Genomic DNA, 14,555 nt, shown 5'->3' on the forward strand with positions numbered 1-14,555 from the left:
AGGTTCTTCATAGAAACTAAAAGCGTTCATTTTATAACTATAATAATCAATAATCATGTCAATATAAACGAATTTAATTCAATTTTTCAATATTGAAGATCTCAGTTTCTCACTTTGTGTAAATATTTAAAGTTCATTAGACAATTTATTCATCTATAATTTTATTAATCTATAATTAAAGTTTTTAGGTTCTTCATAGAAACTAAAAGCGTTCATTTTATATTTTTATATATATATATATATATATATATATATATATATATATATATATATATAAAACTATAACTATAACTATAATAATAATAACTAATAACTATAATAATCAATTATCATGTCGATATAAACTAATTTAATTCAATTTTTCTATATACACCTCAGTTTCTCACTTTCTATAAATATTTAAAGCTCATAAGACAGTTTATTAATCTATGTTTTTTTTACAAGATGTGGTACAAATAGAAAAATCACCTCCGTATTGTTGTCATAAATTTAAAATCTACTTTTAGAAACCTTTTTTTTGTACCAGGCTGTAAATATGTTTATTTCTGATGAAAGGGTGAACGTTTTGACTTGGAGGTTAATAATAACTCACCTTCAGCAGAGGAACTGTCCGTCTCCTGCGTGGGTTGGACCCGGTTCTGCAGGTCGGTGCTCCAGAACCTGCACTCGGAGCAGTTTTGGGGGTGAAAATGCTCCAAATACTCCGGTTCAAACCTGTAGAAGTACCGACACTCGGTGGCCACCAGGTGGTGCTGTAATATCAGTGTTTGTGTGCCTGAGAGGACAGAAGCTGGAACACCCTCGAGGCAAACAGATGTATTGATCTCTCGAGACTGCCACCGACCATTGTGGATGATTTTTACTTATTTCTGTGGTTGTTTTTAATGAACACCCTACAGAACGGAAATAAAAAAAGAATCTGTATTTTATTTTTAAGGCGCGTCCTTCCCCTGGAAAACAGCGCCCCCTGCTGGTCGCTGTGGTCACTGCTCTGATTAAAACGCACCGTTGATTCAAACCACAACTTCTTCATAGACTTGTAGTTCTCCAGACCGTTCTTGGCCTCGATTTGATGTCGTTGTGATTGATTAAGCATCAGGTCAATTTCAGTGATGCTGATATACGGTGTAATCTGATTACTTTAATGGTAAATAATGTAATTTCAATCTTTAATATCTAAAATTCAGGTTTCATTTCCAAATTCAGTCCAATTTAAATCAGTAACATGTACTCTTCATTCCTTTTCTGAGGTGGAGGGGGGTGTTGGAGCTGGTTATTCTGCTAGAGGACTTTGGGACTAGTTAGTAGTCGTGTCAATCCTTAAAAGCACTGGAGTCAATCCTCCAATAGTGTAGAAATAGCGGTAGTGCAGTCGCCACACATATCTGATCTCAGCAGATGGATGGAAACATTTATAGTGAGTTCAACATCATCATCCACTTCTCTGTGTTATTGAGCTGCAGTTGAATACAACCTCATATATTTGTATTGTGTTGCACCAATCACCACAACAAATTCCTTGTGTGAAAACTTGGCAATAAACCCTTTTCTGATTCTGATTTCTGATTCTGATTCTGATATGGAAACTAGCTGAACCAGGATGGAGCTGATGTTCTACAATCACGCAGGATCAGGAAATAACTATGTTTGTTTTTGGTTTCGGTCTGGAGCTGAACTAGTCTTGGTCTTGATACTCTCTGGTCTTGGTAGTGTCTTGGTCTCAGTTTAGGCCATCTTGACTGCAAGTCTACTTCTTTATGCCTGTTCTTTGGAAATGTGTTTGAAATAAACCCCTCTGAGGTCGTCGGCTGTACATTTTTATTCATAGATCAATATGAGTCGACATCCGATAAAAACATCAAAAAGTAAACATGATTTGGTTCCTGGAACTATCAGGCTGACGTCTCTGGGTACATCTCAGGTGTGGTTGGTTTTTCTGCTCTCTCATCGACTGGATAAAGGATCCGAAGTTTCCTGCACTGCTCTGTTTTCACGTCCTCGTCCTCTGCGGGGACGTCCTCGCCGGCCGACCGCTGACCTCCCGGGACGTCGTCTGCTCTGAGCGTTTCCCAGGACGAACTTCCCCCTTCGGGTTCCTCCACAACGACGAAGAGTTCGGTCTGAAGCCGGCGGAGTCCGACCGGCTCGCCCATGAGGACCTCCGGAGGGGCGGAAGGTCTGGTCCACGATGGCGGCGCTGGATGAGGAGGAGGAGGGGGTGGCAGGGACGGCCGCCGGGTGTAAACACCTTCTCTACCGTGGAAACTGCCTGACTGGTGACTGAAAGCTGTGCCGTGGTACGCGGCCGCTTCCATGAAGGCAGGCGGACTCGGGTTCACCTGACAACCACAGAGGACAGGCCTGAGATGGGGAACCATGACTCAGCAGTTTCATCTGAAGCTAGATTTCATTACTGTTAAGAAGCGCCGACCTCCTCTCGTAACCTCCATCACCTCTGTCGGTTAGAACCACCCAAAGCAACGTTGGGCCGACATCCCAAACTCCGGGTCTGAGGCCGACCCGGAAGCAGGGACACGTGTGCAGTTCCTTGACGGACCACTAGGGTGCGGGCTCCTGATCTCAGCAGAAAATAAATATATTTACAGCCTGTTCCGTTAACTTCACTAAGAGACCACCGAGGCCAGTTCTGGCTTGGGCAGTGGGGGTTCTTGAAGACTTTAAACCTTTCATACCAACAGTTGGTTGGAGTAACTGGGGTGGAGTTTCAAGCGTATATGTGGACGCTGCTGGGCCAAGTCCAAGCAGGGACCGGTCCAGACTGCACCTACCGGGATCTGAACCCCCAAAAACCCCCTCAAAGGGCAAGCGAGCGCTTCAATGCTTCTCTTCGTTGGTGTTACCAGAGCAGAGCGTCGTCGTCGGCATATTGAATTGCCATCGGCTGTTGTTCAGGTTCAGGGTCAGGTCCAATTTGGGGTTCCGAGTGGGGTCCTGGATGGGGTTCCATGTGGGGTTCCGGATGGGGTTCCGGGTCGGGTTCCGGGTTGGGTTCTGAGTCGGGTCCCGTATGGGGTCCAGTGTGGGGTCCCGTCACCTAAAACAGTAAAAAAACAAAAACCCCGTTGACGTCTCCTAAAGAAGAACTGACTCAACCCTGATTAGTCCAAAGATGGAGAAATGGGCCGAACAAACAAACCCGCCAACTCACTGGACCCCGTCTACGTAACCTCAGTCACTACGAGCTAGCAATTTAGCTTAGCTTGGGCCGAGACATGGCGCTGGCCAGCGCTACCGTTGTTTCTGACCCAATCCGTCTTTATTTCTGACGTCGCTGCTTAGATTATCTTTGAAACAAGTACTGCTGGTTCTGAAACAAGCTCTGACTGGTTTTTACCAGGACCCTCCACAAGGGAGTGCTCTTGGCACCATCTGAACCCGGTACTGGTGGAGGTAGCTGGTCCGGTTAGTGGATCTGGACGGGTCTAAGGATTCCTGGAGCGGAAGACTCAGCGGTTCCGGAGGCTTTTGACACCAGCAGTGATGAGCCATCATCTGGTTCGGGCCGGTTCTTCTTCTCGTCATTGTAGCAGGCTGGAAATACGTCTATTTCCATTTTCAAGTTGGACATTTGAAGATTGAGGTCATTGGACATTGCCTCTCTTTTGGGGCCGGACCCTAGTGGCCATTCAAGGAACTGCACTTTCTCTCCAAACCCAAAGAACCCGCGTCGCCTTCGTTCAAACCACACATGACGGGTTTCTGAGATCCACAAGAGTCTGAGCAGCGAGTTAAGTGCCGCCGACCGGGTTCGTATTCAGGGGGGCGTCTGAGCTCCTACCACGCGGGGGAGTTTCCCAGAGGCCTCAGCATGTTGAGCGGGGTTCTCCTGCTGCCTCCTCCGGATCGTCTGAAGCATCACGAACAGAACCGCCGCCAGAATAGCCAGCAGGATCAGCACGGCGACTCCTCCCGCCAGCCGGCCGTCCACGTCTCCGAACAGCTGCTGCTCCGTGAACGCACCGCGTGGCACTGAAACACAAGAAGATTGGGTCGGCGAAGGTGCATCGGTTGTGGTTTTGTCACGAACGCAACACCGGGGACCGAAGGACATGTGGAGTCTGGGTAATTGAACACACCACGGGACACTGAAATGTGAGCTTTGGGGAAGGGTTCGTGTCACTGAACGCATCACCGGGAACCGAAAAACAAGGGCTTGTGTCCTTGAATGCACCACAGGGCATTGAATAATGAGGGTTGGTGTCCTTGAATGCACCACAGGACATTGAATAATGAGGGTTGGTGTCCTTGAATGCACCACAGGGCATCGCATAATGAGGGCAGGTGTCTTTGATCACATCCTGTGGTACGTTCAAAGACACTAAGCGTCTTTAACCCAGAACGCACCCCTGAGAACAGAAACACAAAGTTGGATTTGGTCATGAATGCAGCACCAGATACCGAAGACCATAAAGAGTTTGTGTCCTTGAACGCCCCACAGGGCACTGGAACAGGGGTAGTCTTGAACGCATCGCAACAAGCTGCACCACGTGAAGAGTTCACATCACTGAATGCAGCACAGCTTTGTTGTTGGCGTTGGCGTCTTTGAACGCACCCTTGGGACCCTGAAGGCATCACCAGTTGTGCACATCAGCCGGCCGCAGCTGTTCTGATTTAAACAGGTTTTTGACGACTCACCTGATCTGATCAGTGATCAATCTCACCCCCGAACCTGTAAAAAACAGAGCGGTGCGTTCAGGCTCGTTTTGGTCCTCACCCGTTTGTCCCCTCTGCAGGACTTCGATGTCCACCGAAGCCGAAACCTCCTCTCCGGACTCCTCGTCCCTGGCGATGACCTGCAGGGTCGACACGGACATCAAACACATTTGTGAGGTTGTTTTTGTTTCCTCCCGCGGCGTTAAAACCTTGCTGTGTTTCCTGTCTGGAACAACTCCCGCTGGGAAGCTTTTAGTCCGAGTGTTCCCTCAGGTGTTCCTGCTGTGGGACATTTACTTCCACCTGAGGACTCTCACACCGGCACCTGAACAAGCGTCACACCTGAGACCTAAGTCCTCACCGTCCGGCTCGTTTCCTCTGAAGCCGGAAGAGTTTCCTCAGGTAAAACTCACCTGGAGGATGTGTCTGTCGAAGGCGTGTAGCCGGTCCGTCCGGCCGATCAGGACGCCCTCCCGGGTCACCTGGTACAGGGGGGACGGGGGGTGGAGGTGGTAGCGGATGTTGGGGTTGACGCCCTGTGTTTGGAGAGCAGAGATGACTCAGCACAGGTGGGGATAGCAGGTGGGGATAGCAGGTGCCACGTGGTACCAGTGTTGGGTGTAACGAGATTACATTCGCCAGTAACGCAGTAATGTACCGCGTTACAGTTGTAATTTGGGTAATCCCGTCAGCCTTTAAAGCAGTACTATGTAACTTTTCCACCTTAATATAATATTTCCAGAGTCATTGTGATGGAACATCAACTTCCAACAGGTTTAATGACACCTCTGTCATGATCTGAGGGGTCTGTATCGCCTTCACTGGCACTATGTAACTTTGAGGAGCATGGTAGGAACCCTGCCACACTACTGGTAAAGCACTACCGCTTTTGTCCAAAGGAGCCGCCAAACTCAACAAAAGCTGAAAGTTACATTGTGCTGCTTTAACGTGATTTTACGGGATTTTACGAATACACATTTGTGCTGATCTGGGCACTGCAGTAATAAGGTTCCAACTACAGGACTGTCTCAGAAAATTAGAATATTGTGATAAAGTTCTTTATTTTCTGTAATGCAATTAAAAAAACAAAAATGTCATACATTCTGGATTCATTACAAATCAACTGAAATATTGCAAGCCTTTTATTATTTTAATATTGCTGATTATGGCTTACAGTTTAAGATTAAGACTCCCAGAATATTCTAATTTTTTTGAGATAGGATATTTGAGTTTTCTTAAACTGTAAGCCATGATCAGCAATATTAAAATAATAAAAGGCTTGCAATATTTCAGTTGATTTGTAATGAAACCAGAATGTATGACATGTTTGTTTTTGTAATTGCATTACAGAAAATCACAATATTCTAATTTTCTGAGACAGTCCTGAATATGTTGTTCATTGGCAATCGAGTTATGGTGCAGCTCAGGTGATATTGCGGAGTAATCCAAAAGTAATGTAACTAGTAATGTAACTAGTTACTTTCAGCAACCAGTAACTAAGTAGTGTAAGGGATTACTTTTTTTTAAAGTAACTAGTAATATGTAATGGATTACTTTTTTTGAGTAACTACCCTGGGTGGCACTAGCAGATGGGGGTAAGGATAGTAGGTGGTGCACAGGTGGTGCTAAAAGGTGGGGATAACGGGTGGGGATAGTGGGTGGTGCTAGCAGCTGGTGCTAGCAGGGGGTGCTAGTAGGTGGTGCTAGCAGGTGGGGATAGCACGTGGTGCTAGCAAGTGATGCTAGCAGGTGGTGCTAGTAGGTGGTGCTAGCAGGTGGTGCTAGCAGGTGCTCTTACATCAGCGAAGTCTCCGTCCAGCGCCTGCATCTGCAGCACCCGGTTCCCGTAGGTGGAGACGATGGAGGCAGGGCTGGAGTTCTGGATCACGAACCCTTTGAAGGTGGTTCTGTTGAAGGCTGGTGGAAACACGTTCTCACACAGAACCCGGACCAGAACCGAGGCCACGCTGTACTTCAGCCGGTCGTCCGCCTGGCTCACCTGGACAAGGAGAGAGAGCGGCAGGTAAATGCTCTGACGGAGCTCACAAACACCTGGCTGGGATCAGAGCGGGCCGTTAAGATGCCGTTACCACGACGCTGATGGTGAAGTTAGCCTCCTGCAGTCGGTCGTCCACGGCCCGGGTCAGGTTCACCTCACCTGTCGTCTCGTTGATCACAAACCTGCCCTGGTCATCACCTGCGACCACAAACACACACCTGTTCAGACCTGCGTTCACCGCTAACTCCCGCGTCCTCGTGGTCGTACCGACCTGAGAGGATCGTGTAGACGAGCGGCGCGTCGATTCCTCTGTCGCCGTCCTCGGCTCGGATCGGACCAGGAGAGAAGTCCAGGATGCCGGCCTGAGGTTAGACACAGGTGAGTCAATCAACCAGGTAAACCACCAGGTAAATGGAGGTGAACTAATGGCGCTTTTCCACTAGTACCTACTCAGTGCGACTCGACTCGCTACGCCCCCGTTTTGTGCTTTTACACTACGGGTGGAGGCGGGTGAAGTCGTGCCGAGTAGATACTTTTCCTGTATCTATTCTGCCGAGGTTCTAAGCGGCTGAGTCAGCCCTGGGTCTGACGTCATCACACTACAGGCCACCGATTGGTTGGGGGGCCGTCAAAACGTTTGAATCAGGAAGTGGGAATCAGCGCAAGAGCGGCTCTCAGCTCTTCATTTTATTCAACAGACAACGGCAGCGCAAAAGTCTGTTCTGATCCAACTCTGAGGTACAGATGTTCATAAACCTGGTGGCTGAGGATAGAATTAAAAAGAGATGTAGACGGGCGATAAGGAACGACCAGATCTACCAGGCGCTCAGTCACTTCTCAGCCGCTCGCCGCTCCAGCTAATTTCTCAGCAGTGCCGACACAAACAACGTTTAAAAAAAAGTGTTGGCGCTTGAAGCTTCTTTCATTCTCATTTTTTACCTTGATATCGAACACAAGCCACAGACCCAGCAGCACATCTATCATCTCCTCCAAGTTCTACATCTTTAGTGTTGTTGTCTTCTTCGTTTAGATACACAATCAAATACGTCACAGCAGCTTCACTCCAACCTCCTACTTCTCATCTGGGTGTAACAAACGAGGACGAGGCGAGTGGAGGCGTGACGATTCGAGTTGTGCTGAGTAGGTACTAGTAGAAAAGCGCCATAAGGGTGGAGGAAGGTTTCCTAGGGTGCTGAAGGTGCTGACCTGGTGTTTCCGCGTGATGTTGGCCGTGTAGACAGGGCTCATACAGACGGGGACACCTGGGGACACGGGTGTGCAGGGCAGGAAGTGGGGGTACTGGTCGTCTCCGTCCACCACGTCCACCGTGAGCTCCGTCGAGACTTTGAACTTCTCGGCCGTGTTCGATTCCTGAGACGTTCAGCAGACACACCGGGTTACTGCGTTCAGGCTGAAACCGCACATCTGGGAACATCTGGACCAGATATTTACAGATCCACCAAATATCTGGACCAGATGTTCTGTGGATCTATGAACACTTGGACCTGATGTTCGTTGGATCTGTGAACTTCTGGACCAGATGTTCGTGGATCTGTGAACTTCTGGACCAGATGTTCGTGGATCTGTGAACTTCTGGACCAGATGCTCGTGGATCTGTGAACATCTGGTCCAGATGTTCGTGGATCTGTGAACTTCTGGACCAGATGCTCGTGGATCTGTGAACATCTGGTCCAGATGTTCGTGGATCTGTGAACTTCTGGACCAGATGTTCGTGGATCGGTGAACTTCTGGACCAGATGTTCGTGGATCTGTGAACATCTGGTCCAGAGGTTCACACATCCACAAAGAACTGGACCAAATGTTCGGTGGATCTGTGAACATCTGGATCAGACGATGGCGGTACCTGGGCCCACATGACAAGCTGCAGCTGGGTCCTGCTCTCGTAGTCCAGCGGTTTGTCCAGAACCACCTTCCCGGAGTTCGGCAGGTCGATCCTGAAGAACCAGGCGTCGCCCTGCGGGGACCAGAAGTCAGGTGACCGGTGACGTCAGGGGGGAAACACATCGCCACGGACAGATGTTTGTGTCAGAACCGAGCGCCAACATCTGGGCCAACACCCGGGAGGGTCTTACCGATGACTGATCAATGACGTAGCTGATTAGGTCCCCGTCGGGGTCGACGGCCTTCACAGTGAAAACCACTGAGTTCACCGCCGTCAGCTGCAGACACAAACACAACCGTGAGAGGAGCCGCCAGGTCGCCGTGACGACGCCAGGCCGCTACCTCCTACCTCGCTGACGCTGAGCGGCCGGATCGTTTCCTCCACGAATATGGGCTTGTTGTCGTTTTCGTTCAGAATCTCCACCAGGATCCGGAAGCGGGTCTGAAAAAGGGTTGTGCTGCGTTACCGGGCCGACCCGGGGGGGAATTGCAGGTGTCTGGCAGCGGTGGGGACTCACCTGCAGGACGTCGTCTTCGTAACAGGTGAGCTCTGCGATGAGGATCGGACCCTGGACCTGAGGTTCAAACACGAGTCAGAAATCCTGAAGTCAAGACGTTCATTAAGAAACAACTTAATCCTGAACAGACGATGGACAAGTTGTTCTTTTATAAGTATCCATCCATCCATCCATTAATCTATCATCCATCCATCCATCCATTAATCTATCATCCATCCATCCATCCATTAATCTATCATCCATCCATCCATCCATTAATCTATCATCCATCCATCCATCCATTAATCTATCATCCATCCATCCATCCATTAATCTATCATCCATCCATCCATCTATCCATCCATTCATCCATCATCCATCCATCATCCATCCATCCATCCATCCATCCATGCATCCATTCATCCATTCATCCATCCATCCATCCATCCATCCATCCATCCATCCATCCATCCATCCATTAATCTATCATCCATCCATCCATCCATCCATCATCCTTCCATTCATCCATGCATCTATCCATCCATCCATCCATTAATCTATCATCCATTCATCCATCCATCCATTCATCCATCCATGCATCCATTCATCCATCCATCCATCATCCATCCATCCATCCATCCATCCATCCATCCATCATCCTTCCATCAATCCATTCATCCATCCATCCATCCATCCATCCATCCATGCATCCATTCATCCATCCATCCATTCATCCATCCATCCATCCATCATCCATCCATCCATCCATCGTCCATCCATCATCCATCCATCATCCATCCATCCATCCATTAATCTATCATCCATCCATCCATCCATCATCCTTCCATTCATCCATGCATCTATCCATCCATTCATCCATCCATCGTCCATCCATCCATCCATCCATCATCCATCCATCATCCATCCATCCATCCATCCATCCATCCATCCATCATCCTTCCATCCATCCATCCATTCATCCATCCATCCATCATCCATCCATCCATCCATCCATCCATCCATCATCCATCCATCCATCCATCCATCATCCTTCCATCCATCCATCCATTCATCCATCCATCCATCATCCATCCATCCATCCATCCATCCATCCATCATCCTTCCATCCATCCATCCATCCATCCATTCATCCATCCATCCATCCATCGTCCATCCATCATCCATCCATCATCCATCCATCCATCCATCATTCATCCATCCATCCATCAATCCATCATTCTTCCATCCATCCAGCATCTTTTCATCCATCCATCCATCCATCCATCCCTCCATCCATCATTCTTCCATCCATCCAGCATCTTTTCATCCATCCATCATCCTTCCATCATCCTTCCATCCATCCATCCATCCATCCATCCATCCATCCATCCATCCATCCATCCATCCATCCATCCAGGTCCGGCCACCTCCCCCAGTTCTTTAAAGGGAATATGGAGACATTTATGGGACTTCTGTCCATAACGTTGTAACACTTATAAACAGAATCGGTGACGGAGTCCAACTCCGACTTAGTTCCTGTTCGGACCAAACTCTCTCTTGCAAAGTTGCAACTGAACTTTGTAAGGTACGACTGATGTGCTTCACAATAGTGTATGTTAATGTTTTTGTTCAGACGGACACAGTTGAAGACTTATTCCTGCCCAGATACTGTAAGTTGAGGCCGACCCCGGGTCTGAGGGGCGTCCTAGTAGCTACCAGGGTCCGGGCCCACAGGGCCACGGCTGAGTACCTCTCGGTCAAGAACTCTGGATCCTGATAAGTTGAGTCTGATGGATCGACCCTCCAGGTAGAACCAGTCGGCGTTCTGTCCCGCCAGACACAGGCGGACGGTGTTGGATCCCGGGTCGACGGTGATGTTGATGTCGGAGATGAACTGGCCCTTCGGACTGTTCTCTCTGACCGATGTGAAGATGTCCGAGCCGCCCAGACACAGGGTGGCTGAGGAAGGAGACAACGTTCAGCCGGACTCCGGCACCGACACAGCAGAAGGAGGGAAACGTAAGCGGACTCACCTGTAACAAGGTGGCAGGACACTCTGAGAGCCACCTGCCACAGGAGCAGCCTGCAGGGCGTCATCGTGCTCCCCCTGATCAATACACAATCAGACCGATCAGTGACTGAAGAGCATGGAGGTCCAGACTAACAGAAACTGTACCAGACAAAAAACAAAACTGGAGCGTTTGGTCTCAAACTGTTGATCTGCGTTTTGGCGATTGTATCCTTGGGGGATAAAAACCTTTTGAAGCCCTCCAAGTTTCACCTTTACTGTCATTTCTCTTGTAATTATTGTCAGCAAATGGAGATAAGCAGATAAATCAGGGTCAGCAGTGGAAAGAAGAAGTATGTGAACCCCCCTGGAAATGTGATATGATCTTCAAAATAATAGATAAACACAATGTGCTTAATTTATCTGTAATTTCCCAGGTGCGGTATGAGTAAAGTTACTTACCTACCACCCTTCCTACCTACATACCTACCTACATCTCTACCTACCTCCCTCCTTATATCCCTACCTACCTACCTATCTACCTACTAGAGCCCTGCGCGGGACTGTTTTCTTCATCCCGCTCCCGCCCGCCCCCGCTGAATTTCTGACCATTACCCCCCGCACCCGCAACATGTGTGTTACAGTCCCGCCCGCTCCCGCAAAACTCTGATAATTCATGCCGCACAATGATAGAGATGCATTGATTTAGTGTTTTCTTCTCCCGTCCCGCAAGAGAAATGTCCTACACAAATCTATCTGATTTAATGTTAACATGATCATTGTGGAGCTTGATGGATAATTGACAGTTCATAGGAAACCTGACCGAAAGTTAGATGCAAATCCATCATTGTCATCATTGCACGCTTTTTTGCCTTTCGCGCACGCATCAATCATGTGATTGAGGTTATGGCAACGAGGCTGTGAGTGGCTCAAATAACACTAATAAATAACATAAAATAAACAAAGTTACTGAATGAAACAAATTAATTTAACAAATTAATCACGTGGCCATTACATTGCTGTGGAGGAAGAGAATGCTGCTGACCGACTGCTTCCCAATCCTCCGTCTCTCTTCCAAGATGCGCCACAGACACTAAACGCAGTTTCTCCAAATATCTGACTTTCCTTGCTTTGTCTTTGTTTTGTAAAGACCTTGTTTGAGGTTTATTTTCCACGTCATTGATTTCCACCTTGTCGCTAGACTACATCCCAATCCTGTATTGTTTTTTTTTTTGGCCGCCCGCTCCCGCCCGCAGGAGAGTTCAAACCGCCCGCTCCCGCGAGATTTGCGCTGGGTCCTGCGGGACCCGATCCCAATGCAGCTCTCTACTACCTACCTCCCTCCGTACCTACATCCCCACCTACCTCCCTATAGCCCCCCCAATGGACATTTGAGATGACTCTGAATCAGTTTCCAGTCTCCTGCAGATCAACTGCTCTTCATCCTATGTCTTCAGGGATCTTTTTTAACTAGGTCATGGTTCGGTAGACGCTTCTTATGAGCAGCAAATGTTTTTTTTATCACCCAAAGTGTTTCTAAACCACATTCAAATAACTGGACTTCAGATGTGCAGATTACCGTCTCCACTGAACTTTCATTGGGTTCATTTACTTTTTCCTGTTTAACAAGTGTTCAGTAAAGACTCAGTAAAGACAGTTGTGTGTCATCAGCTCAAGAACCTTGATATTATCATATCATTATACTCTTTACTAGCTACTTCAGCAGATTTGAATTAAGCACAACTTCCGGATTAATTCCTTCCTGCAGCCACTTCACGTTCCCCCGTTCAAATCTGAGATCTCTTAGAGATGAAACAAAGCGAAACTCGTTGGGGACGAGGAACAGGAAGACCCTGAACGCTGGACGAAGTCTCGTTGTGACTTCCCGGCTCCTCGGAGAAACGGTGATGGGTAAAAGTGAGGGTGTAACAAGATTAACGTGGGCTGTAATCAAAACAGAGCAGGACGCTCCCGAACAGCAGCAGCCCCTCCAAACATCTCGTTTCGAATTGTCTCGTCTGATTGTTGGTGACTCAACTCACGCTTGAATGTTGTCATCGAACCCGGGGGTTCCCCGTGTCGGCCATGCTGGTCAGACTGGTTCCTGCTGGTGGAATCCAGCACATCGGTCCTTTAGGAGCAAGTACTTTAAACCACTCACCTCTCTCTCTCTCCGTCTGGCCTACAGATGGCCGGTGTCTCTCGGCCTCACTGGCGTCAGACCCGACTTCGGCCTCATGCTGTCACAGATTCATGTTTTCGTGTTTTCATGTTTCCAGCGGCGGAGCCTCGCTTTGTTGATGAGCTGTCGTCGCAGAGCAGAGTGTGTGTGTGTGTGTGTGTGTGGGCGTGGGCGTGTGTGTGTGTGTGTGTGTGTGTGTGTGTGTGTGTTGGTGAGGGAGCTTTAGAGGGCTTACACAGCATTACTGTGCAGGATAAGTAGGCCAGCGTGCTACAGGACTTTAAACCAACAGGAGCCTGTTAGTTCCACCTGCTGCAGCTCAATGTGCTCGTTATCAGCTGCTAATCAGCTCAAGCCTGACTCCTTCACATCATAATTAACGCAGTTTGTTGGAAAATCGAAGGAATGTGCATCCGGACCGACCAAAATCAGGATTCGAGCCCGACTGAAGCCGGACGCCCCAAAGACGGGGTCACCTCGACAACAAACACGAGTTCGGTTCCCCTTCATTTGTGTGTTTTTGTGATGGAAATATGACAACCGTCCACCACGACTGTGTTTACAGTTAGCGTGTCCCGGTCCTTTGAAGCCTCGTCTCCTGCAAACGTTGCAGGACTGATCTTTAATTACCTCCAACAGGGATTAACTGCCTTCCTGTCATCATCCATCACCCCCTCCCTCATCTGACACTCTTTGTTGTCACGCTTCGAAGAAAACGTGATGTTGATTGGATCAGCAGATTCTTGAAATTCTGTTCTTAAACTCCTCCCCCAAAAGGGGGAGGGGCCTCGAGGCGGCCGAACTGACCAGTGATCCCCCTCATGTGCTTGTAAAAGTGAATATTTGTCACTCATGCATCACACCATGTTGATAGTGGGCGGAGCAAACAGACCTGGAACACGCCCACCGCATGTCAATCAAACGTAGCCATTTTAGCTTTATGGACTTAGCATATGCTAAGTTATAATGCTAAATAATATTAAATTACATTCAATGTTTAATGAAACATCCTCATTTCAAGGTCCAATACTGAAACATCCGACATGGTTGTTGCCAGAGCTCGATCGCGGTCACCTAACCTAACGCTAGCGGGGTTAGATACGTTGTAGACGCTAAAACCCTAGCGGCATCGCGGCCAGAAGACGTCCGCTAGAGTGATCCTGAAATGATCGACTGTAGCTCCTCCAGACGATCATCCTGGAGAAGCTGTGGATCCTCTGGTGAACATTTGGTCCTGGAGCTTCTAGACTTCAGACGTCAACACGGCTCCAAGTAGCCATTAGCCGAGCCCCC

The 14,555-nt window shown here is 48.3% G+C and overlaps 1 protein-coding gene across 1 annotated transcript; it reads right to left on the reverse strand.

Moving 5' to 3' along the window:
- Positions 1–1,808: 1,808 nt before the first annotated feature.
- cdhr5-rs (cadherin-related family member 5, related sequence) lies at positions 1,809–11,289 on the reverse strand. Its single transcript, XM_061714399.1, has 14 exons — positions 11,106–11,289; positions 10,823–11,031; positions 9,094–9,150; positions 8,925–9,017; positions 8,767–8,853; positions 8,538–8,648; positions 7,880–8,044; positions 6,945–7,035; positions 6,765–6,871; positions 6,473–6,673; positions 5,088–5,210; positions 4,736–4,814; positions 3,800–3,990; positions 1,809–2,339 (listed from the first exon to the last, which is right to left on the reverse strand). Exons 1-14 carry the CDS (start codon positions 11,167–11,169, stop codon positions 1,893–1,895), a joined length of 2,025 nt encoding a protein of 674 aa, XP_061570383.1. The 5' UTR covers positions 11,170–11,289; the 3' UTR covers positions 1,809–1,892.
- Between the last annotated feature and the right edge of the window lie 3,266 nt (positions 11,290–14,555).

Source organism: Cololabis saira, chromosome 23 (genome assembly GCF_033807715.1).
Source record: "Cololabis saira isolate AMF1-May2022 chromosome 23, fColSai1.1, whole genome shotgun sequence".
Lineage (NCBI taxonomy): Eukaryota > Metazoa > Chordata > Actinopteri > Beloniformes > Belonidae > Cololabis > Cololabis saira.